This window comes from Giraffa tippelskirchi, chromosome 10 (genome assembly GCF_054371585.1).
Source record: "Giraffa tippelskirchi isolate mGirTip1 chromosome 10, T2T-mGirTip1v1.2.pri, whole genome shotgun sequence".
Classification (NCBI taxonomy): domain Eukaryota; kingdom Metazoa; phylum Chordata; class Mammalia; order Artiodactyla; family Giraffidae; genus Giraffa; species Giraffa tippelskirchi.
This window is the reverse complement of record NC_137284.1, coordinates 149,593,027-149,616,221: the sequence shown is the minus strand read 5'-3', so window position 1 is coordinate 149,616,221 and position 23,195 is coordinate 149,593,027. Positions and strand designations below refer to the sequence as shown.

The 23,195-nt window shown below is 48.5% G+C and overlaps 3 protein-coding genes across 14 annotated transcripts in view; 1 reads left to right on the top strand and 2 right to left on the bottom strand.

Moving 5' to 3' along the window:
• Positions 1-1,032: 1,032 nt before the first annotated feature.
• Positions 1,033-19,268, bottom strand: CASP2 (caspase 2). Of its 3 annotated transcripts, XR_014066853.1 has the most exons (12): positions 19,113-19,268; positions 15,490-15,640; positions 15,028-15,195; positions 14,785-14,866; positions 14,101-14,195; positions 13,643-13,819; positions 7,868-7,996; positions 7,626-7,716; positions 7,481-7,541; positions 3,672-3,821; positions 3,418-3,527; positions 1,033-3,270 (listed from the first exon to the last, which is right to left on the bottom strand). XR_014066853.1 is itself a non-coding variant. In XM_081534436.1 (11 exons), exons 1-11 carry the CDS (start codon positions 19,184-19,186, stop codon positions 3,139-3,141), a joined length of 1,359 nt encoding a protein of 452 aa, XP_081390562.1. In that variant the 5' UTR covers positions 19,187-19,268; the 3' UTR covers positions 1,033-3,138. The 3 variants fall into 3 exon arrangements, 2 of the variants coding, with proteins under 2 accessions (XP_081390562.1, XP_081390563.1); XM_081534436.1 differs by lacking the exon at positions 7,481-7,541; XM_081534437.1 differs by lacking the exons at positions 1,033-3,270; positions 3,418-3,527; positions 3,672-3,821 and having other exon boundaries at positions 7,477-7,541.
• Positions 19,269-19,399: 131 nt separating this feature from the next.
• LOC145523707 (uncharacterized) overlaps positions 19,400-23,195 on the top strand; it is a 67,633-nt gene continuing 63,837 nt past the window's right edge. For 2 of the 10 annotated variants that reach the window (XR_014066857.1, XM_081534458.1), the window contains exons 1-3: positions 19,480-20,048; positions 21,920-21,937; positions 22,654-23,099. The gene's annotated coding sequence lies outside the window, so the exon portion shown is untranslated. Of the gene's footprint in view, positions 20,068-21,823; positions 22,071-22,653; positions 23,100-23,195 lie in introns of all 10 variants that reach the window. The other 8 variants (XM_081534460.1, XM_081534464.1, XM_081534461.1 and 5 more) reach the window with 7 other exon arrangements.
• Positions 22,171-23,014, bottom strand: TMEM139 (transmembrane protein 139). Its single transcript, XM_081534451.1, has 2 exons — positions 22,782-23,014; positions 22,171-22,564 (listed from the first exon to the last, which is right to left on the bottom strand). The coding sequence occupies exons 1-2, from the start codon at positions 23,012-23,014 to the stop codon at positions 22,171-22,173; spliced, it is 627 nt and encodes a 208-aa protein (XP_081390577.1).

Below are 23,195 nucleotides of genomic sequence, written 5' to 3'. Positions count from 1 at the left end.
CATCCTCGCCTCAGACCACTTTCCCCTTCTGCCGGAGTATCCCACTTGCTCCGTTTCTTCCTGTTATTCTCTCACGGGAGACGGGATGGGGGGAGGGCAGCAAAGAACCGCCCCCAGCTCTGGGAGGGGGTTTAATTTTAGAAGAGAATCCCCTGGCAGAGGACATGGAGCTGTGAAATTCAACCTGACGCCCTTATCCAAGGGCGGGGCGGGGAGGACAGGGAGTCCAGCTCAGCAGATGCTGCTCTGTAAGCCCTGGACACACCCAGCTCCCACAGGCGTCCTCCCACTCACCACTCCAGGGCCCTTCCCTCTAGAGGTCCCCAGGGCCAGCCTGCTCCTAAGGCCTTGTCTGCCCTCAGTGTTCTTCAGCCAGTTCCTCTCCTTCCACCCGGTGATGCTTCAGCTCAACTTCATCCCTTTGCTCCTCCTCCTCCAGGTTCACAGACAAGCTTCCCTCCCCCAGGGTCCTCATCAGCTTTCCTACCACAAAGCTCCCACAGAACTTCCCATCTCTAACCCTCTGTAGCCCACCTGCATGTGTACACCTGCCTCTCCAGGTGTAGACATATTGCACCCAAGAATTCCCCAGGTTACACAGTCCACTGCCTGAGAATTCTCTTACCATCTACACCCAGTCTGGCAAAACTTAAATCCAAATTGGACCATGCGAGATAGGGAATTCTACGATCCTTGGCATCTCCTCCCATTCCAACTCAATCTGTTTCTCCAGCCTCCATCTTGTGATTTAAATAATCTAGGACCAACACTGCTTGACTCTTCCACCTCTTGTGACCATGAGGAATCCCAGCGCTGGTAGCTGTATCTGGGGCAGTTGCCTGTGGCCATGACAGTGGAGGTGGGCCTGTCTGAAATGTGGACCTCGTGGTATTAGAAAGATCTTGCAGCCAAACAAGACGGTCCTGCTCTGGGTGTGCCCTGTGAGGCAGTGGGGAACGCTGTTAAGAAGCCGAGGAAATACGTGGGCTTCCCAACATGGATTTATTTACAGACATCAGGCACACACCGGTAATAAATATGAGCATTTATTTGGCACCAGATGGCAATACAAAATCCTGGCAGTGGGAACTGGAAAGGTTCTATCACCTAAGTACTTCCAGATGACACTGAGCCAAGGGCAGGACTTGGCAACAAGTCTCCGAGCCCCCAGCTCACAGAACGAGGGTTTACTGAGCACCTGAACTACCAGAGGCTGGGCACTGTGCCCGGCGCCACGGGAGACGCAGAGGAAGTCGCCCTGCATGTGACTTCCGTCCTGGGGAGCGAATACCAGTGGATGAAACAAAACACACGGGAGGATACAAACACTAAACTGGGTATTTTGCCAAAAGGGAAATTTCGTCAAAGAGTTGGATTCTAGCTAGGGTTGCTTCCTTTCTTCAGCAAACATTTATTGAAGACCTATGACGTGCCAGGCGCTGGGTGCGTATTAGTGAACGAGAGACAAGGTTTCCGCCCTCATGGAGCTTAAAGGGGAGATGCAAATGAACACGTGAAGCACGCACGTATATAATGAGTGATTATACAGTGTGATAAGTGCAACGAGGGAATTAAACAGAACACAGAAATAAAGTTAAAAACGACACTCGATTTTTAAGAGACAGAATGGCTTGGAAAGCCCTCCACGAAAGGTCGGCATTTGAGCTCTGACTTGAAGGATAAAGAATCCACCAGGGCCAAGAGTGGCGAAGGGTGGGGCTCAGCGGACCCAGGAAGAGTGTCTGACAGTCTAGGCCAGGAAAGACCTCAGAACGTTTCAGAAACCCAGGACACCACTGAGCTGTTGCTTACAGGGAAATCAGCACTCATGAGGCCCTGAAGGCCAAAAGGAGTCTGGATCTGACTAGAGGTGTGACAGGAAACCAAAGGGTTCCAAGCAGGGAGTAAGAGGATCAGATTTATACTTAAAAATCAAAATCAAAATCAAAATCTAGATTAGATTGTCATATGGCAAAAAAGAAGGCCTTTAAGAATAGAAGGCTTCATATAAGTGCTTATAAAGGTGGCTTCTAGGGTAAATAAATAACATATAGAGCACTGACCTCCCTGAAATGGACAGTCACAATGGGAAGGGGAAATAGGAGACATAAAATCCAGAGAGGATTTAATACGGAAGCAGAAAGCCGGAACAAGGTACTATATCACATCCTCGAGCAGCCAAATGATCCAATTAAGCTGTATTTTAGATGATCTGGTGGCTGCAGTAAACAGAATGAGGCAAAGGTAAAGAGGGGAGAAACAGGAAGCTGAGAGATAACAGCCAGGAAGCTTTTCTAGGAGGGACACTTCACGGGAAGAAAAACAAGGATAAAGTGGCAGACTGCCAAGCAAGAGCAAGCATAGCACCCTTATCTCCTCTGCCGACACTCCCTGCAAGGCTCACTTCAGGTACAAAGCTCAGGGCACCAACAACCCATGAAAAGGTCTTGGAAGCTTCCGTGGGCAAAGATCAACAAGTTAACAGACACAAGGCATCCAAATCCCGACCTCTGCTGGAAGGCTGAATTCCCGGAGCCCCAAGGAGCCAAGAGCGGAGTTGAGAAGATGGACCTTCCCCCGGGGGAGACATTCTGGAAAACTGAAGGGGACAAACCCACAGGTCTGGGCCCACCCACAGTAGCAGAGGGTGCTTGGCCAAACGAAAACTGTGTTGAACTGGAACACCTTCCAAACCCCCACTTTGGGACAAATGAGGCTGGGACATGAAAGGAGAGATGGGAGGTGTGACCTCTGAGACATCTCAGCTCATGGAACAAAAGCAATTACCAGGGCACTTCCTCCAAGAGCGCTGGGGGCAGGAGCGGAACACAAACATCGGGGAAACCCACACGCCCTCTCCCCGTCAAGATACCGCGTGCACAGTGTCAATCGCCAGGTCCCTCAACGGAGGCCAGCCAGAGCCGGCTCTACGGGAGAGCTGCACACGGGAGGGGCTGGCGATCCGAGGTCACTGGCAGAGACGGTGGGCGTGTGAAAGGAGCCTGGGGGAGTCCCAATCCCTGAGGGGAGGCACAGAAGCCACACATCCTGGAGAGAAAGGCTCTGCCTCGCCTCCTGAGGCCCAGCAGCCTCCACGTGGCCCGGTGACGGGGTGGGATGGCTGGGGGGGTGCTGGCATCACGTGGGGGGGTGGCCTGGGAAGAGATAGAGGTGGCGGCACAGGGTGCTACAGTACTCGGACATCTCCTTGCAGCGGTGGAACTCTGTGCCCGGGGCGTAGCCTTCTCTTTCCTTGATGAGCGCGTTCACCTGCCGAGGCAGAAACCCAGCATCCGGGGTCTGAGAATCGGGTGTTTTCAGGATCCCGGCACAAGAGGAAGGGTGGGGAAGACCGTGAAGACCAGCGCGAGGGAGAAGCTGGGTGGAACACTGCAGGGCCGGGTGGAGCCCACCTACCTTCACCAGCATGTCGGCCACGTGCATGTCACAGGCCCTCTCGGAGAACACCTGGGTGAGGGCCTCCACGTACCAGGAGCCCCGCTTGGTGTTGCGCATGGCAGCGGTCCCTGCAACCAGAGCAGCAGTGGGCACCGACCGGAGGCCACGGGCACCCTCCCCAGCGGACGGACCTCCCCCGCACCGTCCCTGGTCAGAGCCCTGCGTGACAGAGCCTGAGTCTAAGACGGATCACTCCTAGGGACACACAATACCTCTGAGGCAGGCGTAGCCACAAATCATGTCTGAGCGGGTAGGCAGCCGCGTCTTCAGCAGCTCCTCTCTGCTGGCGTCACTCTCCTCACACTCGGGGGATTGGTCATGGTTCTTCCCGTCTTGCTGGTCGACCCCCCGATCTGTTTCATCTGTACAAAGGCAGACAAGAGTGGACAAAGATGTTATTTCCTCCCACCTCTCTTGGGCCTGTCACAGGCAAGCCCAAGTTCCCTGCAACCGGGATGGGGGAAGAGCCATTTCCAGCTGTTGTCTCCAACCTATGGCTGATGAACTAAAAAACAAACAAAACAAACACCATTACTCCCACTCCTCTGCCAGCTATGCAATGATCACACAGAGGGTGCCCCCACACAAGCACGTATATGTGGTCTGAGCTTTGTCCACTCTGTGTAAGACAGGGAAAGCGCTCAATCAAATACTCCTTGTAAACAGAAAGAAAAGCCATCTGCGTCCACGATTCACTTGTCCAATTATCAGTATACCTGGAAGTCAAAGTGCTGCTTATTGCAATATACGATAAAATAATGAGACAGTTTTACTACATAAAAAAGAAAAAACAAGTTAATAAACCAAGAATATAATTACTACAAGTATGCTGTTTGAAAAACACAACCTCATTTTGTTTTTGATAAACAAATTATAAAACCAAGCATGATCAATGGTTTCCAGGGTATTTTTGATATTTTTAAGTCACTTATTATTTATTAATTTCATAAGCTAAATTACAGCTGGCACACAAAATTTAACAGAAACCTAAAATTGGGATAATCGACTGTTCTCTCTTAAACAAGGTAAAAAGAACACTATTATTCAATTATTAGCAGTAAATCCTCAACATCCCCTGAGCACATGCCCAACTTTCTGACCCGGGCCTTACCTACCCCTAGACATGTTTTCTCTGACGCTGCTGTTTGGGAGTGGTAGGAAAGAGACAGGACACACAGCTTGTCAAGCCAAAGGTAACAGAGTATGTAAGCTTATTTTTTCTTTACATCTCCTGCTCTATGTAACACCCAAGAGAGCCTTAAAGGGGAGCGGAGCTTGAAGGTCTGTGCAGAAAATGACCAAGATTCATTGATCCGACAAAAATTTACTGTGCAACTGCCACGTGCCAGGTGCTGTTTCTGTTTTAAGCCCTACGGATACAGTGAAGAGAAAGTCCCCATCCTCATGGAGCTTACACTCCAGTTTAGGAGCCAGTCAACCAGGGCGAAGTCCTTTTTAGAGGCATCGGTTATGTTAACTAAGTACACAAGAAGACAGGTGAGCTCAGACTTTTAAAGGACAGTTGGCTTACTGGTCATCCTTTGAAGGATTTGGTTTTAGGGAACAGATTCAGCTTAGCCCAGGAGAGCGCTATCTTTCCCTCTCCAGGTCTGGTATTTGTATATCATCTCTGAATACAGGAGAAAATGATCATGAACATGTTTACTTCACTTTGCCAGTGATGCCTCCTACAGGAAACAGACCAAGCTGCATGTGTCCCTCAAGAGAAAGGGGACTCCTCCCCTGCGTCTCAGATCTATTGATCAACAAATGGTTCTTTTCTCACAATATCCCTGTATCTGTTTTCTCTTTTTAGGCAGACTAATTTCCATCCTAGACAGCATATTAAAACCAGAGACATTACTTTGCCAACAAAGGTCCATCTAGTCAAGGCTATGTATTTTCCAGTAGTCATGTATGGATGTGAGAGTTGGACTATAAAGAAAGCTGATCGCCGAAGAATTGATGCTTTTGAACTGTGGTGTAGGGGAAGACTCTTGAGAGTCCCTTGGCCTGCAAAGAGATCCAACCAGTCCATCCTAAAGGAGACCAGTCCTGAATATTCATTGGAAGGACTGATGCTAAAGTTGAAACTCCAATACTTTGACCACCTGATGCGAAGAACTGACTCATTTGAAAAGACCCTGATGCTGGGAAAGATTGAAGGCGGGAGGAGAAGGGGAGGGACTGAAGGCAGGAGGGAGAGGATGAGATGGTTGGATGACATCACCAACTCAATGGACATGAGTTTGAGTAAACTCTGGGAATTGGTGATGGACAGGGAGGCCTGGCGTGCTGCATTCCATGGGGTTGCAAAGAGCCAGATATGACTGGGCGACTAAACTGAACTGAATTTCCATCTGCTCAGTCAATATTTATGGTGTGCTACTATGTATCAGGCAGTGCCCTGAGCCTGGGGATACACCAGAGACATAAAAAAAGGAAGTTCCTGCTCACACATACTCTTTTCTCAGCACTGCTCCCTGTAACCATCCTGGGGAAAAAAAAAAACAATCCAATTGTTTCTTACTTGCGCTCCCAATAGCTCTGTACTATTATCTGTCAAGGCCCAAAATCTCAGCTGTGACTACAGGTTTATGATCACTAGGATCTGTTGCATGTGGTCAGCCACATCTCACTACATGTGACTGACACAGATGGAGAACCAGGCATACTTCTGGCTCAGCCCACTTTGGGGCAGGGGAAGGGGGTTCCTGTTAATCTTGGTGTGCCTGTCACACTGCACTCCTCCTCTTTCCCTGAAAGGTTCTATCTGCTAGTCCACTGCTGTTCTCCGCTATGCATGCTTGCTAAGTCACTTCAGTTGTGTCCATCTCTTTGTAATCCTATGGTCTGTACCCACCAGGCTCCTCTGTCCACAGGATTCTCCAGGCAAGAATACTGGAGTGGGCTGCTATGCCCTCCTCCAGGGGATCTTCCCCACCCAGGGATCGAACTTGCGTCTCCTGTGGCTCCTGCACTGCAGGTGGATTCTTTACCACTGAGCTACCAGGGAAGCCCCACTCTCTGCTATGTGATAGTTGCTCAGTCGTGTCCGACTCTTTGCGACCCCATGGACTATATGCCCGCCAGGCTCCTCTGTCCATGGGATTCTCCAGGCAAGAACACTGGAGTGGGTTGCCATTTCCTTCTCCAGGATTCTCTGCTATACCCATGTAAAAAATATATTATTTGAATCTTTGGACAAAGGGACCTTTAAATCAAACTTTAAGTCCCTTAAGGGCACAGACCATGTTTTAACAGTCAGAGCTGGTATTCTGTGGATTTACTATGAGCCAGGTACTGAGCTAATACGAACCACTTTCATATGAACCACTTCACTTAACCATCACAACAACATGACCTTACGACATGTGATTACCTACATTGTATATCGAGGAAACTAAGGTGAAGGGACATGGAGTAACTTCTCTATAACTTCACATGACTAGTCAGTAGCAGAGGCAGAATTTGACTCCACGTTTAGAGCTTTCAATCATTAACTCTTTTCCTGAGATGAGAAGCACGCCCGCATGTCTTCTGAGTGTAATCAAGGAGTCTCGGCTTTTCAAGGGGTGAAGGAGAGTGCATGCAAGAGGGATGGGAGTAGCTGGTGGAAGAGCAGGAGCCAAAGGCTGCCATGGGGCCTCCACGCTGCTCTCCTGCACGACACAGGAGGGACCCGGAGAGGAGGCGGCGAGAATGGGGTGTGGGTGAGAAGAGGAGGAGGAGGAGAAAGCGCAAAGGGTGAGGAGAGGTGGAGGAAGAAACAGAGGAAGAGGATCAAGTGAGAGGGTGAGGAAGCAGAGGCAGCTGGCAGACCCTGAACCGGAAAGAGGGATAAGAAAAGCGCACCAGGGTTAATAAGCACAGGAAAAAAGGAAGCGTTCTCAGCAAAGAAGGTGAAGACACTGGCCAAGAGCGTCCTGGGGGCGGACGTGGCGGCGCACAGAGAGCTGACCAGCTGAGAGCCAGGGGCGGCCCGGGTCCCAGCACACCCCATGCGTCGGGAGACACTTACAGAGCAAGAGAGGCGGTGGCAGCAGTGAACAGAAGGAGGTGCCCAAGGGATCCGCTAGCACCTGAGAGGAGCAAACAGGAAAGTGAGAGCTGGTGGGAGGCTGCCCGGGAGCCACACCCAGGTGCCGGTCCGCCGGGGCACTCACCTCCACGGCAGGCCTGGATGAAGAACATTTTCGGTTTGTTCTGTAGGCTCGGGCAGTTGGCATTGTCAAAGAGCCGAAAAACCTCTTGTAGCTGCCGGAGAGAAATAACGGAGAAGGGGGGGTTGGTGGTCAGTGGGAGCCCCGAGTCCGGTACACATAAACAGCGGCCATCCCTGGAGAGACGGGCAGCGGGAGGTGGCGTGGCCCAGGCTCAGCAGCCGCGGCCACAGACCGGCACGCACCTGGAGCAGTTTGCCGTCCACGCCGTAGACGCCACCCTCCACGCCGTGGGAGAGGAGCGCCACTATGCAGGAGTCAGTGACTCGGTGAGCCGGGAGCTGGGCAAAATTCTGCAGCTTCTCTTGCATTTCCTAGGAGAAAGATGCCTTTCAGAAAGATGCCTAGGGCAAAATGCTGCAGTTTCTCTTACATTTCCTAGGAGCAACATGCCTTTCACGGTTGCTCACTAGAGTCAGCACCGATGCAAGCTTCCTTTTGGTGTCTGAAGCCCTAAGCTATTAGAAAATCAAATGTGTCCTCTACTAAGTCAGAAGCTAAGTAAGCAAGAGAAAACTACATGCCTTGAACTCAGTTGGTAAAGAATCTGCCTGCAGTGCAGGAGACCTGGGTTCAATCCCGGGGTCGGGAAGATCTGCTGGAGAAGGAAATGGCAACCCATTCCAGTATCCATTCCTGGAAAATCTCATGGACACACGAGCCTTGTGGGCTACAGTCCATGGGGTCGCAAAGAATCGGGCACGACTGAGCAACTAACACTTACTTACTTAGACAAAATACTGAATATAATGATTCACAGACTCACTGAGATATGTGAAGAACTCCTGGAGTGAAGCCAAGTTATTAATGAAGTTAATCATGTAGACCCTAGTTAACTTTACCCACTCTCCAGGCATCAACCAGCTCTTTCTTCAGCACATGGGCCCCTGTATGTTAATGGAACAAAGGGGACCGCCAGGTAAACTGTGAATGAGTAAGTAACGCGCTTACAACAAAGTAACAGCTGTAAGAACTGCTCTGTGATCACGGGCTCAGAGGATCATGACAGCAGAGAACAGCAGTACTTCTATGCTGTTTTCTGTCTCAGAACTGAAGTTCCCAGAGACAGTGATGATGTCTGTACAGAATGCTTTTGCTCACAGAAGAATACACTCTACAGAGGATTCTGGACAGGGTCATGACTACCTATATGAGCTAGTGGATCAGAGAGACCTAGGTTTAACCCCCGGGTTCATAAATTAGAACAGGCTCTAATATCCACTTTATAAGAAGACAATTAAGCGTACATTTCTCCAAGTTTCTAAAGATTAAATGAGATACTGCACTTTGCTGTTGTTTAGTGGCTAAGTCATGTCCGACTCTTTTGTGATCCCAAGGACCGTAACCCGCCAGGCTCCTCTGTCCATGGGATTTCTCAGGCAAGAATACTACGATGGGTTGTCATTTCCTTCTCTAGGTGATCTTCCCAACCTAGGGATCGAACCCACATCTCCTGCATTGGCAGGTGAGTTCTTTACCACTGAGCCACCAGGGAAGCCCCAAGATATTGCATAGAAAGGGCTTATCACTATGCCTGGCACATACTGCAAAGATCTGCCTTCATACTGTGCCTGTCTAATGAAGGGTAGCAATATTATTTTTCCAAAGAAACGTTGTAGTCCAGCTTAAGAATCTTTTTGATCTTGTGCTAGGCTGCCATATATGAGTAACACTCTACCTTAAGCATTTGCTCCATCCAATGGAAAGTTATAATACATCCAATAGCATAATGAAACCAACGTGATACAAATTGTTAAAATTACATCTCCCTCTACAACTCAAAATGTCTAGATTGTATCTGAGATGAGCAGGGAGAAAATGAGTTCATTCTGCTATGAATTTGACCAAAATATAATGAAGAATATGCTATACAGCAGAGCAGTTTCAGTACACATGTATCTAACAGCTCCACACACAGCCGCCACTTGTATTAACAGACTGCAGTGGCTCTCCAAGGGTGGCCCCTCAAAGAGGAGCATCAGCCTCACCCGGCAATCTGTAGGAAACGCAGTCTTGCCCCCGGCAAGCTGAGCCTCCACAAGCCCTCCATGTGAGTCTGATGTGCTAACATGTGAGAACTTATCTGCTGTTCGGAACATTTCTGTTTGCATATAACTGAGGTTTCATAAAAGACTTGCAAGTCTGCAGTTTCACTGGAAATGGAGAAACTGGCTGTGTTGAAAGGGCATGTATACTTTCTGAGCAAACAGAACCCAACCATAATTCTGGAGATCTTAAGGTAATAAAAGATATCGAAAATCCACTCAATAATATATAATCTCCAGAGAATACATATAAGTTATGACTGCTCCTCTGGAGTTGACTATAACAGAATTTAACATGTAACAGTGGAAGTCAATTTTGCTCCAAGGGAATAAAAGTGTAAGTTTGGCACTCAGGAGCATTTCAAACTTAACTGAGGTTATTACATCAGTAAACAGAAGACAACAAAATCCAAAGTAAGAATAGACAGGCTTAGTAATTAAATTTAATAAGACTAAACCACCGAGTAAATGGGGGTTAGTCATTTGGGGGAATTTTTCTGAAAGTAGCATAGCTTAAAATAGGATCTCGAGATCTATTTTTGATAAAATTACAGTGCTTCTATAAATAGCAGGGCTCTTCACACTTGTATGTGTTTTTGGCTGGGGGACACAGAAGAAGGGAATAACCTGTGAACTCCCTGAAACTACACACAAAATCCTATGGGCAGCTGCATTTTCCAGAGATGACCCATAGCTCATCGCTATACTCTCAAAACCATCTGTGACCAAATGCAAGCTATAAACCAATACCTGGTGAAAAGAAATCTGCCACTTTAAAGGGTATCTCATTGCCTAACATACAATAAACTGTAATTCTAGACCTAGTAACCTCATGAGATGGAAGCAACGAGAACAGACTCTGATGAAGAACAGAAGCGCCGAACACCTCCATGGGCAGGGAGGACACCAGCGTGCTCGCCAGCTCCATCAGCAGAAGACGATTCTTCAAGACTACACCATCTCAGATGTTTAAGCGAAATTATCTCTACAGCAAAAAAGGAATAATAGGTGGAGAAAAAGAGGATCTAAATTTTCTTGGTTCTGTCTCTGGCCTGCTGAGGACATTCGATCGGGAAGAAAGTATTCCTGTGCAAATGCCCACTGCACCAAATGGTCACACCCACTGCCGTCATCTGGTTTCAACTGTGCCTGCAAGTTTGCCTGGCCACTGTCAGAAACTGACCCTGCCTTGTCCTCCTGTTCTGCACCTCCAGAGCTGCTGAGGACCAGATATGGGGTGTGTGTGTGTGTGTGATACCCTCAAGGTTCAGTCCTAGCCCTTTTTCTCTTTCTTGAAGATCATAGGCTCTCATTACTTAAAAAGTCTTTTTCCCTATACAAGTAGTTCCCAAATTCACATCTTTGGTTCTGACTTCCTCTGAGGCTCTCAATTCCTTACGTTTTCCTTCTTCTTCCATATGTAGTTACTCAGTTATAAAACACTGACAGTATAATCATGCCATTATACCATTCTTCACATGTATTCTTTTCCTTTTGGTCCGCTATTCTGTTCGGAACGCCTGGAGTTAATATGTTAACTCCAAACTGCATTCCCTGCCACTGGTCTCTACTTTACTCTTCTTTTTATTTCTGGCCATACCCCACAGCATGTGCGGTCTCAGTTCCCCAGCCAGGTATCAAACCTCAACCCCGTGCGTTGGAAGCATGAGTCTTAACCACTGGATTGCCAGGGAAGCTACTTCCTTCTTTACAATGGTATCAGATTAATCTTCCTGAATCATCACTGTGAATGCATCACCTTTCTATTCAAAAACTACTAATGATGTTGGAGTGTCAACACAAGGAAGTCTAATTCCTTTGGGAAGACATTCAAGGCCCTGGGCGTTCTGGTCCCTCGATCTCCAATCTGTCGTTGGTACTCCTGGGCCCCAGGCACTTGGGTCACCACAGGGTCCCAAACATCACACACAGCTCTAATCTGTATGCTGTGCCCCCCTGTATAAGACCCCTTCACCTCTCCTCTCTCCTCAGCCGCTTCCACTCTCCAAGGACAGCTGAAGTCTCACACCCTCCATTGAACTTTCAGGGAAGCTCTAGCAGCTCACATAGTTCCCCATTATAATGGGCTCAAAACTGAACTCTGCTGCAATTCAAGTTATGGAACAATGTAATCAGAGAATGAGAATCCAACAGGTCCTTGAATCTGCATCAGGGAATGAAATCTGTGAAGTGGGCTCATAGGCCCATCACAGCTACTGAACGTCACCAAGAAGCAGGAGCCCACAGCTGACTTGGTGATTAGGGATGTATCTTTTAACTATCAGGCACAAAAAATCCTTTATCAACTGCATAAAATTTGGAAAACAAAGAATAAATGTACAGCTACTGAACGTCACCAAGAAGCAGGAGCCCACAGCTGACTTGGTGATTAGGGATGTATCTTTTAACTATCAAGCACAAAAAATCCTTTATCAACTGCATAAAATTTGGAAAACAAAGAATAAATTCCTAGTAAAAGGAACGATTAGACCAAAACCTCTAAAGAAACTTAAATAGCATTCATTTTGTTAAATGACCTTCTAATAGGACTCCCTCTGTAAGAATTACTGTTGTCCCACGCTTACTCGAAGCCCAGCAGACTCTCAAGAAAGTACCTGATGATCAAAGAACCTGTTCTAGCCATGGCTTTGAAGCAAGGGTGAGTTTACTCCTTTGTAGGAGCTGCTGTCACTGAGAAGCTGGCAACACCATGTAAAGGACAACATTTAGGTTGAAACTGGCCTTACCCAAAGTTTAGCAAATATGTAATCTATCTCATAGAAATAAGACATCTGAGAAACAAAAATGAAATCCACAGACAATGCTGAAGACAGACAGGGACCACCCTACCTCAATAGATCAAAGAGAATCTCCTAGAAACCTTAATTTTACCATAGACATTCCCAAAGGTAAGTTTAGGAGTACTGTTTTCCTGGAATCAAATGAAAGAATTAGTATCGATTTACCAATGGACTATTTTCGGTTTCAAAACAGAACTCCCTAAAGGTAAAAAAGTCAGTGGTACAGCCAATAATTGAGGCTAACGGAGATTAACTGATCAGAAAAATGCTGATGACCTGCAGGAATCTAGTTCAGAAGTTATCTACCCGAAGATCTGTCTTGTGGTCACACAACTTGTAACAACAGGTCATGTTATTTCATGAAACAGCAACAAAACAGTATTTTACAAGCACAATTCTAGCAAACTTTTATCTGCCAACGTCATTGTGAGAACAATAGCTGGAACCCTAAGCAGCAATATCAATCAAGAAGTCACTGTCCTGTGTAGTCTTGACTTTTATGTACCTTTTCTTGGTTGGCTGGGTGCGTATCAGCATCTCCTCACCTCCTGAGTGCTTGGGAAACAAGTTGCTTAGCTGGGAGAACCCGACCCTGCACCATTCTTACTCAGGGAGCACAGCCACCCTGAGAGGTCAACCCTGCAGCAGCTGGCTGGGCCCAGATCTCTTTTTTTAAAAATTTATGTATTTCTTTTGGCTGCGCTGGGTCTTCCTGGGAGGGCATTTCTCTAATTTAGGAGAGCAGGGGGCTACTCTCTCGTCGGGAAGCACAGGCTCCAGGGCCCTCGGGCTCAGTGGTCGTGGCTCGCAGGCTCTGAAGTTGTGTGGGCTTAGCTGCTCTGAGACATGTGGGATCTTCCCAGATGAGGGATCGAACTCACGTCTCCTGCATTGGCAGGCGGACTCTTTACCACTGAGCCCCAGGGAAGTCCCTCTTTTCTTTTTTAAAAACTAGATTGCAAGGTGGGAGACAGAATCCAATAAGTAAAAAGCAGGCAGAGAGAATAAGTCTAGTAAAGCCCAGCCCCACCTGGCATAGGAGCACGGACATGTCTGGCCCCCGTGTCACCGTTCTCTGATGCACACGTCAGCATGCCCTGCCTCAGGTACCTACCTGTGCGGTCTGGTCAAGAAGAACGTGAACTTTGTAGCCCAAGAGCTTGAAGAGGGTGACGAGAGTGCTGTGGTCCACATCCCCTCCCGAGCGGAATTCCAGGTCTTTCTCTCCAGTGAAGTGCACGTTGCTCAGCACCAGTGCCAGGCCACGGGGCCGAGACTGCAACCTGTAGGCCTGGGGAGGGACACCCGATGAGACCGTCAGCTTCGTGAGGACAGAAACTATGCCTCCCCCGCTGAAATGAGACATTTCAAGAAAACTAAGACGTCACATTCTTCTTCGTAGCCCCACCAGGTCAAAGTACAGAAATGCCGACAGAAGACAGTCAATGGGCAACGCTTTTGGGACTAACAAGGTGAGAAGGAAATGATATACACACGCTAGCTACATTCAGACGCCCAGGAAGGGTATCTCACTTCCCAGTGCCTTCTCTCTTGCCATTTTCCAAGACTCACCAGCTGGTGGTGTGTTTGATAAAACTCAGGCGTGCAGGGCTTCACCTGAAGGCAGGGAGGACCATCTCCGTGGTCTAGGGAGTGTTCCACCGCATCTGCGGCACACAGAGCAGAAAAACTAGCTTAGCGTCTACCCGGCAATCTTAGAATTTTCATATAACTTCAAGTACCCTTTGGTCTTGCTCACTCCCCGTGTCTGTAAGCACTATGGAGACAGAGACCCTGTTTGCTTTTGTTCATCACGGGATCCTCTGCACTTAGCCTATAGTAGTAGGTGCTCAACCCACTGAAAGACTGAATAGGGTATCTGATAGAAGTCTTTTTCTAATCACTAGGCTAATCAGTCGGCAGGCTAGAGGCCCACAGTGTAGTCTTTCCTCACTGTGAAGTGACTCAGCTTTATAAAGAGACAGACCAAGCACGTGCAGGAATCCCCTATCTGCACCAGTTGCTCCAAGGGCCAATCACCATTAAAATAATCATCTGTGATGGAAGGAAAACAGGTCCAACCTACACCCCACCTAAACTGTCCTGCTGGTCTCTAACAAATGCACCGAGGAAACTGTGCCAATTATGAAGAAAAATAGTATCACCCTAGGCAAAGTCAGATACCAGTCAAGAAAACGAAAGTCAATCTGCAAGGGGGGACGGGGTGGGGCGCTATTTTACATCATCAATTCTTACCTGGAGACAGGCGGAGCCGCTTGTGGGGGGCACAGGACTCACACACCGGGAAAGGAAGACTCAGGTCGTAGTCGCAGCTCAGCTGTAAGAAAGCAGGACCCACCAAGCCAGGCTCAGGGGAGCTGGTCCAGATCAAGTAATACAGAACCCTAGTCCCTCTACCCCAACCCATCCCCGCTGTCTCAGAGATGCCTTTCCCACCAAACTAGCCCTTCTCAACACACACAGCCTAGGGCTCCATACCGGCGGGACGACAGGCTGAAGACCGGCCAGGGTTCTGAGCAGCAGCTCCTCCAGGTGACTCTGCTTGGTCTCCCTCAGGGCCGCGCAGAAGGCATCAAAGGCCTGGGGGCCTCTCTTGGGCAGCAAGTTGAGGAGTTCCACGTTCTGGCCGAAACTGCCCGTCTTGGCCTATAAGAATAAGACATGTCACCTTTACTCACCCAGCTGTAATCTTATTTCTCCAGACGAGCTTCCCACTAACATCATCATCCGTCTCAAGAACTCCTTTTCACAGAGAGAAATGGATGTGTGAACTCCTTCCTGTTACTCAATGATTCTATCTTTTCTGTCAAATGCTTGAGGGCAGAAATGCATTTTTACTGCCTTAGTGAAGCATGACATCTTTCCCCCACCGTATCGCGCTCTGTTCTTACTCTGACCACCAATATATTTCCTTGGCTTTCCTTTTTTGCCTCCAGATACCTGAATGTGCTCTCTCATTTCCAAGGTGATAATGTCCCTCTCCAGGAGGTGTTCTAACAGTTCGCTCAGCAGCAGCTCTTTGGCCAGCACCACTCGGTTCTTTTTGAGAGCTTCCTGATGGTCAGGATGCATGCCACACACTCGCAACATCCTGCAGATAAAAGGCAGACACAAAAGCCGTCAATACAAGATCTGGCACAGAGGAGTCGGGTGCAAGAAGCGTCGGTAGGAAAAACATAAAGAACAGGACTTCCCATAACTAAGACTTCCGATAACTAAGAATCTGCTTAAAATCACAGAAGTATTGGTATTAGGCAGTAACACACTGATTATAAGCAAATGCTACACAACCCTTTACGGAGGATGTTTAGCTGAGCTCATCCTCTGTGTTCTGACTAGAATAAGTATCTGCTGCTGCTAAGTCGCTTCAGTCGTGTCCGACTCTGTGCGACCCCATAGACGGCAGCCCACTGGGCTCCGCCGTCCCTGGGATTCTCCAGGCAAGAATACTGGAGTGGGTTGCCATTTCCTTCTCCAGTGCATGAAAGGGAAAAGGGAAAGTGAAGTCGCTCAGTCATGTCCGACTCTTAGCGACCCCATGGACTGTGGCCTACCAGGCTCCTCCATCCATGGGATTTTCCAGGCAAGAGTACTGGAGTGGGGTGCCATTGCCTTCTCCAGAATAAGCATCTTTCATGACAAAAATAACACATACACAAGTACACATATTCACAATAAGGAATACTCCTCTGACAGACCAATTTTAATTAAGGAGTACTTCAGAAAACATTTCACATTACTTATCTAAGTTGCTGACAGTGACATGAGTTTAAAATAATCCTTTGTGAGAAATAAGTAATTTAATACAATGACAAAAAGTCAACGGACAACTTTAATATAAAATAAATCAGACACACAAACCTTCTCAAGCCTGTATTGTGCTACGTGCTGTGCTAGTTTGCTTCTGTCAAGTCCGATTCTTTGTGATCCTATGGACTGTAGCCCGCCAGGCTCCTCTGTCTATGGGAGTCTCCAGGCAAGAATACTGCAGTGGGTTGCCATGCCCTCCTCCAGGGCATCTTCCTAACCCAGGGATCGAACCTGTGTTGCTTACATCTCCTGCATTGGCAGGCAGGTTCTTTACCACTAGCACCACCTGGGAAGCCCACTTACACCAACTATAGCTATGGTTTTTTAGAGCTGTTAGTTCCTGTGACAAAATGACACCAGAAACAATCAGAGTCCTATAAGAACCGAATTAAGTAGAAAGTCTGACAGTAAGTGACAGCAGATAAATGTCAATGACAGAAACAATCAAAGTAACTTGAAGTCACTTATAGGGTTAAAGTCTGTAAAGGCTAAATTATTTTGGTAATTTAGTTTATGAGGGATGCCTTCATTTCAAGGCCTCCTTCGTTTTGCTATGCATTTGGAAAGAGATCAGCTTCTGCTGATGAACTAAAAGAATCCTATTTCCAATATATGCCATCTATATGCCTAGTATATTTAAATCCCTGACTGGCCAGCCTGCTCAGTCAGTTTCCAAATACATAACCACAGTGAGGATCTGATGCCAGTACGAAAGGAATACAGTAACAGCTTCAGTTTGTAACGTAAAAATCTATTTTAAAATGCATCTTGATTTCAAAGATGTTAAAATGTGTTTGTGTGGGGGTAGAGGGTGAGCGGGACATGCATCTCAGAATCAGTGAAATACCACGCATTTGTAGAATGTCCATGGCTTAATTCTAGATTGGAGGAGGGAAAAGCAGCTTTGGAAGAGCCTCTGAGGCACAAGAAATGCAAAGGCAGAGGAACCAGCCATTAAAACACCCCCAGAGTTGTGCTGCTTAGTCATTAAGTCGTGTCCAACTCTTTTGTGACCCCATGGACTGTAGCTGCTGGGCTCCTCTGTCCATGGGATTTCCCAAGCAAGAATACTGGAGTGGGCTGCCGTTTCCTTCTCCAGGGCTCCGGGTTACAGGTAGCCAACTTTCATTGATTTGGGGGTTTGGGACAGGGATGTTTGAAACTCCACTTTAACTTCTTGTTTCTGTTCTACCGTAATACTCCTATTACCCCACACAGTCATTAAAAACCTGCTACAACAATACAATCTATAGAGAAATCAGAAATGTCATTAAGAATCGCCTTGGCACCTGCCAGTGCAGGAAACACAGTTTGATTCCTGGTCGAGGCAGATCCCACATGCAGCAGAGCAACTAAGCCCGTGTGCCACAGCTACTGAGCCTGTGCTTTAGAGCTAAGAACCACAACTACAGAGATGACCTGTCACAACTACTGAAGTCAGCGCACCCTAGAGCCTGTGCTCCTCAACAAGAGAAAGCACTACAATGAGAAGACAGGCAACTAGAGAAAGCCCCAGTGTGGCAACAAAGGCTCAGCACGGCCATAAATAAATAAATACATAATTTTTTTTAAGAATCACCTTGGGACACACACCAAAGCAGTAGCAATGACGACATGCATGAACTCTGATAAAAATAAGTGTTAATAGGTCAGTTGCAAGATAACATTGCAGCTGGATAGCGGATATTTCCTCAGGATACACATGAATGGTGGGGCAGTTTACTCAACTTTTTTCTCTTTACTAGTATTTTCTCCTTGAAACTTTATCCTCCCTTGGTTTCCATGACACCATTCTCTCTAGTTTCCCTCTCTCCCTACTAGGTCCCCATTTTCCTTCACAGGACCTTTGATCTGCCCTTAAAGGTTGACAATCCCTCTCGAAAAGCCTCTCCCCGTCCCATCTCATTCACGCAATTCACTAATCGACACTCAGTTCTTAACTCCAAGTTCTGTACTTAAATTTTCAATCAACTAATTTATTAGGGTTTAATCTGAAGCACCACCCATTCTCCACACACCTGCTCCTTCCAGTATTCCATATCTTGGGCAGTTTCAAACACGGACTTTTCAGAAGTAACCACAATCACTTAGAACTTTAAGACACATCTGGAAAGGGAGGAGGCAGTGGAGAAAAGGACGCACAGGTGAGTCTTAAAAGTCCTGATTCTGTGTCCTTCTGCAGGTCTGGTTCCAAAGCCCTCAGTTAATCTTCTGGGCCTGCCATGAAAAGATTTACCTACGGCAGAGACCGAGGCACACTCGGATGCGTGGGTACCTCCTTGTCTCAAAGTACTCAAATCCCAACACCTCTGTGGAATGCTTTGAAACTCTGGTCATTACACCCAGTGCAATAAAGATCATGATCTATTCGACCTAAAACAAATGCACACCAGGCAGAGGTCTGCAGGTCTCACTGGTTTTTAAGAGAGCAGCTTAGTTCCTAAAAAGGGAGCCAGGAAAAAGAAAAAGAATCTTTAAGAGAAGCCAAGATTTGGCGGGACTGAAAAGAGCTCCCCTGGTTCAGAGCCCCGTGGGTTGGAAGTAATGGAGGCTGGGGAGTCTTTGCACGAGAGGGACAAGGCCCAGAAGAGATTCGCCCGCCTGCGCTCCCCTCGGTTAATGCTTCCTTGGCTGGAAGCGCGGATACAGCTGCTTCCAAGGGCTCCGAGGTGAGGAGGCGCGAGGACCACACGCCAGAAACCCGCGTTCCTCCCCTAGGACCCACCAAGGACCCCCGGACTCTCCCCACTCACCTGCGCCCCCTATCAGCAGTCATCAGCTTCTCTGGCTGCAGGGCGGATCGGGAGCCCGCGCTCGGCGCCGCCATTTCCCGCTTTTCCCGGGCTGTGCGCGCACCCCCCACAGCCCAAACAAACCGCGAGCCTCCGGGTCCTCAGCATCCCTCCCCCGTCCGCCGGCGCGCAACGCGCCTGCGCACTGCCTCCCCTAGCTCCGCCCCCCCCGCACGCGAGGCCGGCCTCGCCGGAGCCGCCGCCGCAGCGCGCGCAGGCGCAGAACCCGCACGGTGGGCTCGCTGACCAATGGGGCGAGCGAGCGCTCTAGGCGGAAGGGGAAGCTAGGCGGAGGGGCCGCCCCGCCCTACGTGGCCATCCGATTGGTTGACGGTTCCCGCGGAATTCACAGCTTCCTCCCCGGCACCGCCCACCTCTCCTCACCCGCCTATTGCGAGAACTCTGTGAAGATGGGTGTAGCCGGACTTTTCAATTTATTGAACTGTTAGGACCAGGCTAGGGAGGACAAGGAAAGCGCTAGAAGGCGCTAGACTCCCCGCGCACAGAATGAGAAGCGTGGGTTAGCGATGGTTGAGCCGCTCCCTCGGGCTCAAACCTGTGTCACAGGCTCAGCCTGTGATTACGGAGAAGCTGGCGTTTTGTTTGGATCTGAGGAAGCCGGTCAGGGAGCCTGGGGTAAAAGCCAGCGTCACAGCGCAGCGGTGAGGGTGAAGCAATCGGAGACAGTGCTCAAGTGGCTCCAGTGCCTCATATAATAGATGATTTATGAGGGATCCTTAGTTATTCGACTTCCTTGGTGGCTCAGACGGTAAAAGCGTCTGCCTACAATGCGGGAGACCCGGGTTCGATCCCTGGGTCAGGAAGATCCCCTGCAGAAGGAAATGGCAACCCCCTCCAGTACTCTTGCCTGGAAAATCCCATGGACGGAGAAGCCTGGTAGGCTACAATCTATGGGGCCTCAAAGAGTCGGACACAACTGAGCGACTTAACTTTCACTTTCTTTCTTTCTTAGATATTCCACCACCTCTCACCAAGAAGGTCGGGTTGATGATCATATCCACCCATCCTGAAAATCAGAAGTCCCTCCCCCTGGGGCAATTTAACCCGCTGCTTCCCCATCAGATGGGGACCTGCATTGGGAACTGCTCTCCAGCCCCCCTGTTAGCTCAGTTGGTAAAAAATCTGCCTGCAATGCAGGAGACTGGAGTTTGATTCCTGGATCAGGAAGATCCGCTGGAGAAGGGATAGGCTACCCACTGCAGTATTCTTCGGCTTCCCTTGTGGCTCAGCTGGTAAACAATCTGCTACAGTGTGGGAGACCTGGGTTCAGTCCCTGGGTTGGGAAGATCCCCTGGAGAAGGGAAAGGCTACCCACTCCAGTATTCTGGCCTGGAGAATTCCATGGACTGTATGGTCCATGGGGTCGCAAAGAGTCTGACACGACTGAGCGACTTTCACTCCAGACCCCTCCAACCCCCCCACCCCAGCCCCACAGCGCAGGAACTGCTCCCTTTCTGAAACAGGGACCATCACAGTTGCAATTCCCTCTGCTCCTCTAGGAGGCTGGCACACTCCTGGTACACTTAGCCCACCCTGTCTGCAGACACAAGTGGTCCCTCATTCTGTATACAGGGGGTCCTCCACCCCCTCACCAGCCATTGACCAAGACAGGAACAGAGATGCTTGGGTGAACTGGCTTCTGTTGCCTTGTACTGAAAATACAAACTGAGGTAGATGAATCTAGAGCCTGTTACACAGGGTGAAATAAATCAGAAAGAGAAAAACAAACACTGTATATTAGTGCATGTTTGTGCATGCTAAATAGTTTCAGTCATGTCTGACTCTGCAACTCTATGGACTGTAGCCTGCCCGACTCCCATCCATGGGATTCTCCAGGCAAGAATACTGGAGTGGGTTGTCATGCCTTCCTCCAGGGAAATCTTCCCAACCCAGCGATTGAACCTGCATCTCTTGTGTCTCCCTTCATTGGCAGGCATGTTCTTTACCACTAGTGCCACCTGGGAAGCCCATATTAATGCATATATATATATATATATATATACACACACACACACACACACACACACATATATATATACACATAATCTAGAAAAATGGTACTGATGAACCTATTTGTAGGGCAGGAACAGAGACAGATGTAGAGAATGAATTTGTGAGCACAGCAGGGGAAGGAGAGGATGGGATGAACTGAGAAAGTAGCACTGAAATATATACATTATCTTGTGTAAAGTAAACAACTAGTGGGAAGTTGCTATGTGGTGCTCTGTGACAACCTAGAGGGGTGGGATGAAGGCTCAAGGCAGAAGGGCTATATCTATGCTTAGGACTAATTCACATTGTATGGCAGAAACCAAAACAACATTGTTAAGCAATTATCCTCAATTAAATTTTTTTTTTTTAAATCATATATATATACTGACCTTCTCCCCCTACATCTTTGGAGCAGTTTCTCAGAACTATTTGAAATGCTGTCTCCTGGGCTATACTCCTCATTTTGTCCCAAATAAAACAACTCAAAAAAAAAAAAAAAAGAAAAGACAGAGGCAATGGGATCTGAAGAGCAAAGTTCAAGACTTTGTGTCATTTACTAGCAGAGTGCTCCTGTGAAAATTACCATTTTTTTTTTCTGACCATTAGGGTCCTAATTTCACAAATGAGGGCAATAACACCTCCTTTTTGTGATCTAATAGAGCCAAAGCACCTGGAACAGAAGCATCAGAAGGTCACTCATATTGTTTCTTTTCTTTTTTCACTGGATTCTCTGGATCACCTCATCTCACCCTCAGTGTAACTCTGGATATGGGGTAGGTTGCTGAATATTGCCTGAAGACTCAAATTGTGCCGCCTGCAACTCTGGGATGGGCCACCTCAAAACCGGGCAGGGCTCACCACAGCCCGACTCCTCTCTGGGTCAAAGTCTGCATTTGTGATGTCCAGGTGGGGACACAGTTCCTGACACATGACAGGCACTGGGAAGCGATGGTCCAAAGAATAAGTGGGTCTGGTGCTGAAAGATGATATATCCTCGGAATGTCCTTTAGGGGGGTGTCCAGTTGTTTTCATAGAAAACATCATCATCAGAGTGACCACAGCTGACTTCATAGGCAGGGGGTGGAGTCAGAGGTTCCAATCTGGGGGGCGTCCACAAGGTCTGCAGATCAGGAACAGTGGATGCAGCCCGTGACCACCGAAGCCGAAGGCTGACTGGAGGTCTTCTAGGACTTGCTGAGGTCACAGACCCCTCTGAGCCCACTCGCCTGTCCAGTCTGGCTCTCTTGGGCTCCTCTGGATGGTTAGGCTGTCCCTCCTCAAGTCCTGGGGAGATTACAATGCTGCTGTAAGAGGGTGGTTGGTCCAACTCTTGGGGATTGGACTGCGGCTCCATCACTGTGGCTTCGACATAGGCTGGCACCTCAAAGGCTTCATTGTCCCTGAGTGGGGGGTGTGGGGGGTGTGGGTGGGAAATAAGGCCATTAGTGGCTTCTTGAAAGGACTCTTTTTTCCCTTTTCTGTCTTCTAGCAAAAGACCCCTCCACTCCCTGCTACCAGTGACCGGGGAAAGCAGAGTCTGTATGCCTGGAGGCCAGAAGCGTAAAGGGAGAATGGGTCCACGTGTACTCTTCCAGTCCTGCCCACCCCTCAACTCACCGTGCATTGCTGGAGGCCCCTGGGCTCTCGGTCTGCACTGATCGAGACCCCCATTCCAAAAAACAGGCCAGGAGGCAGAACAACAAAAAGAAGCCACCCAAGCTGAGAAAGAAATAAGCCACAGGGGCGATGTCCGGCCGTATCCCCAGCAAAGCCAGCCCCAGGAGGAAGGAGGTGCAGCACAGGAGGAGAAGCGGCTTCTCCAGTTTCCCCCATGGCTGGCCTGGCACCATGGCCCCTCCCCAGGCTCCTGCAAAAAGACACACAGCTGTTGTGTCCAAACTAGCAGTTGGCATCACGGCTGGGTCAGATTTCAAAGTAAGCCTATCAGACACGTCTGTCTGGCTTTGTTCTTTCCATCTCAAATCAAAATAAATGGCCCAAAGAAATGATCTGCAGGGTTCCCCCACCCCC

Coding starts and splice junctions, on each gene's coding strand:
- CASP2 (XM_081534436.1), bottom strand. CDS start 19,186: ATGGCGGCGCCGAGCGCGGGCTCCCGATCCGCCCTGCAGCCAGAGAAG. Junction 15,196..15,489: donor AAATGAGAGAGCACATTCAG/GTATCTGGAGGC, acceptor TTATTCTTATAG/GCCAAGACGGGCAGTTTCGG. Junction 7,717..7,867: donor TGGACGGCAAACTGCTCCAG/GTGCGTGCCGGT, acceptor TCTCTCCGGCAG/CTACAAGAGGTTTTTCGGCT.
- TMEM139 (XM_081534451.1), bottom strand. CDS start 23,014: ATGGTGCCAGGCCAGCCATGGGGGAAACTGGAGAAGCCGCTTCTCCTC. Junction 22,565..22,781: donor GGGGCCTCCAGCAATGCACG/GTGAGTTGAGGG, acceptor CCCCCCACTCAG/GGACAATGAAGCCTTTGAGG.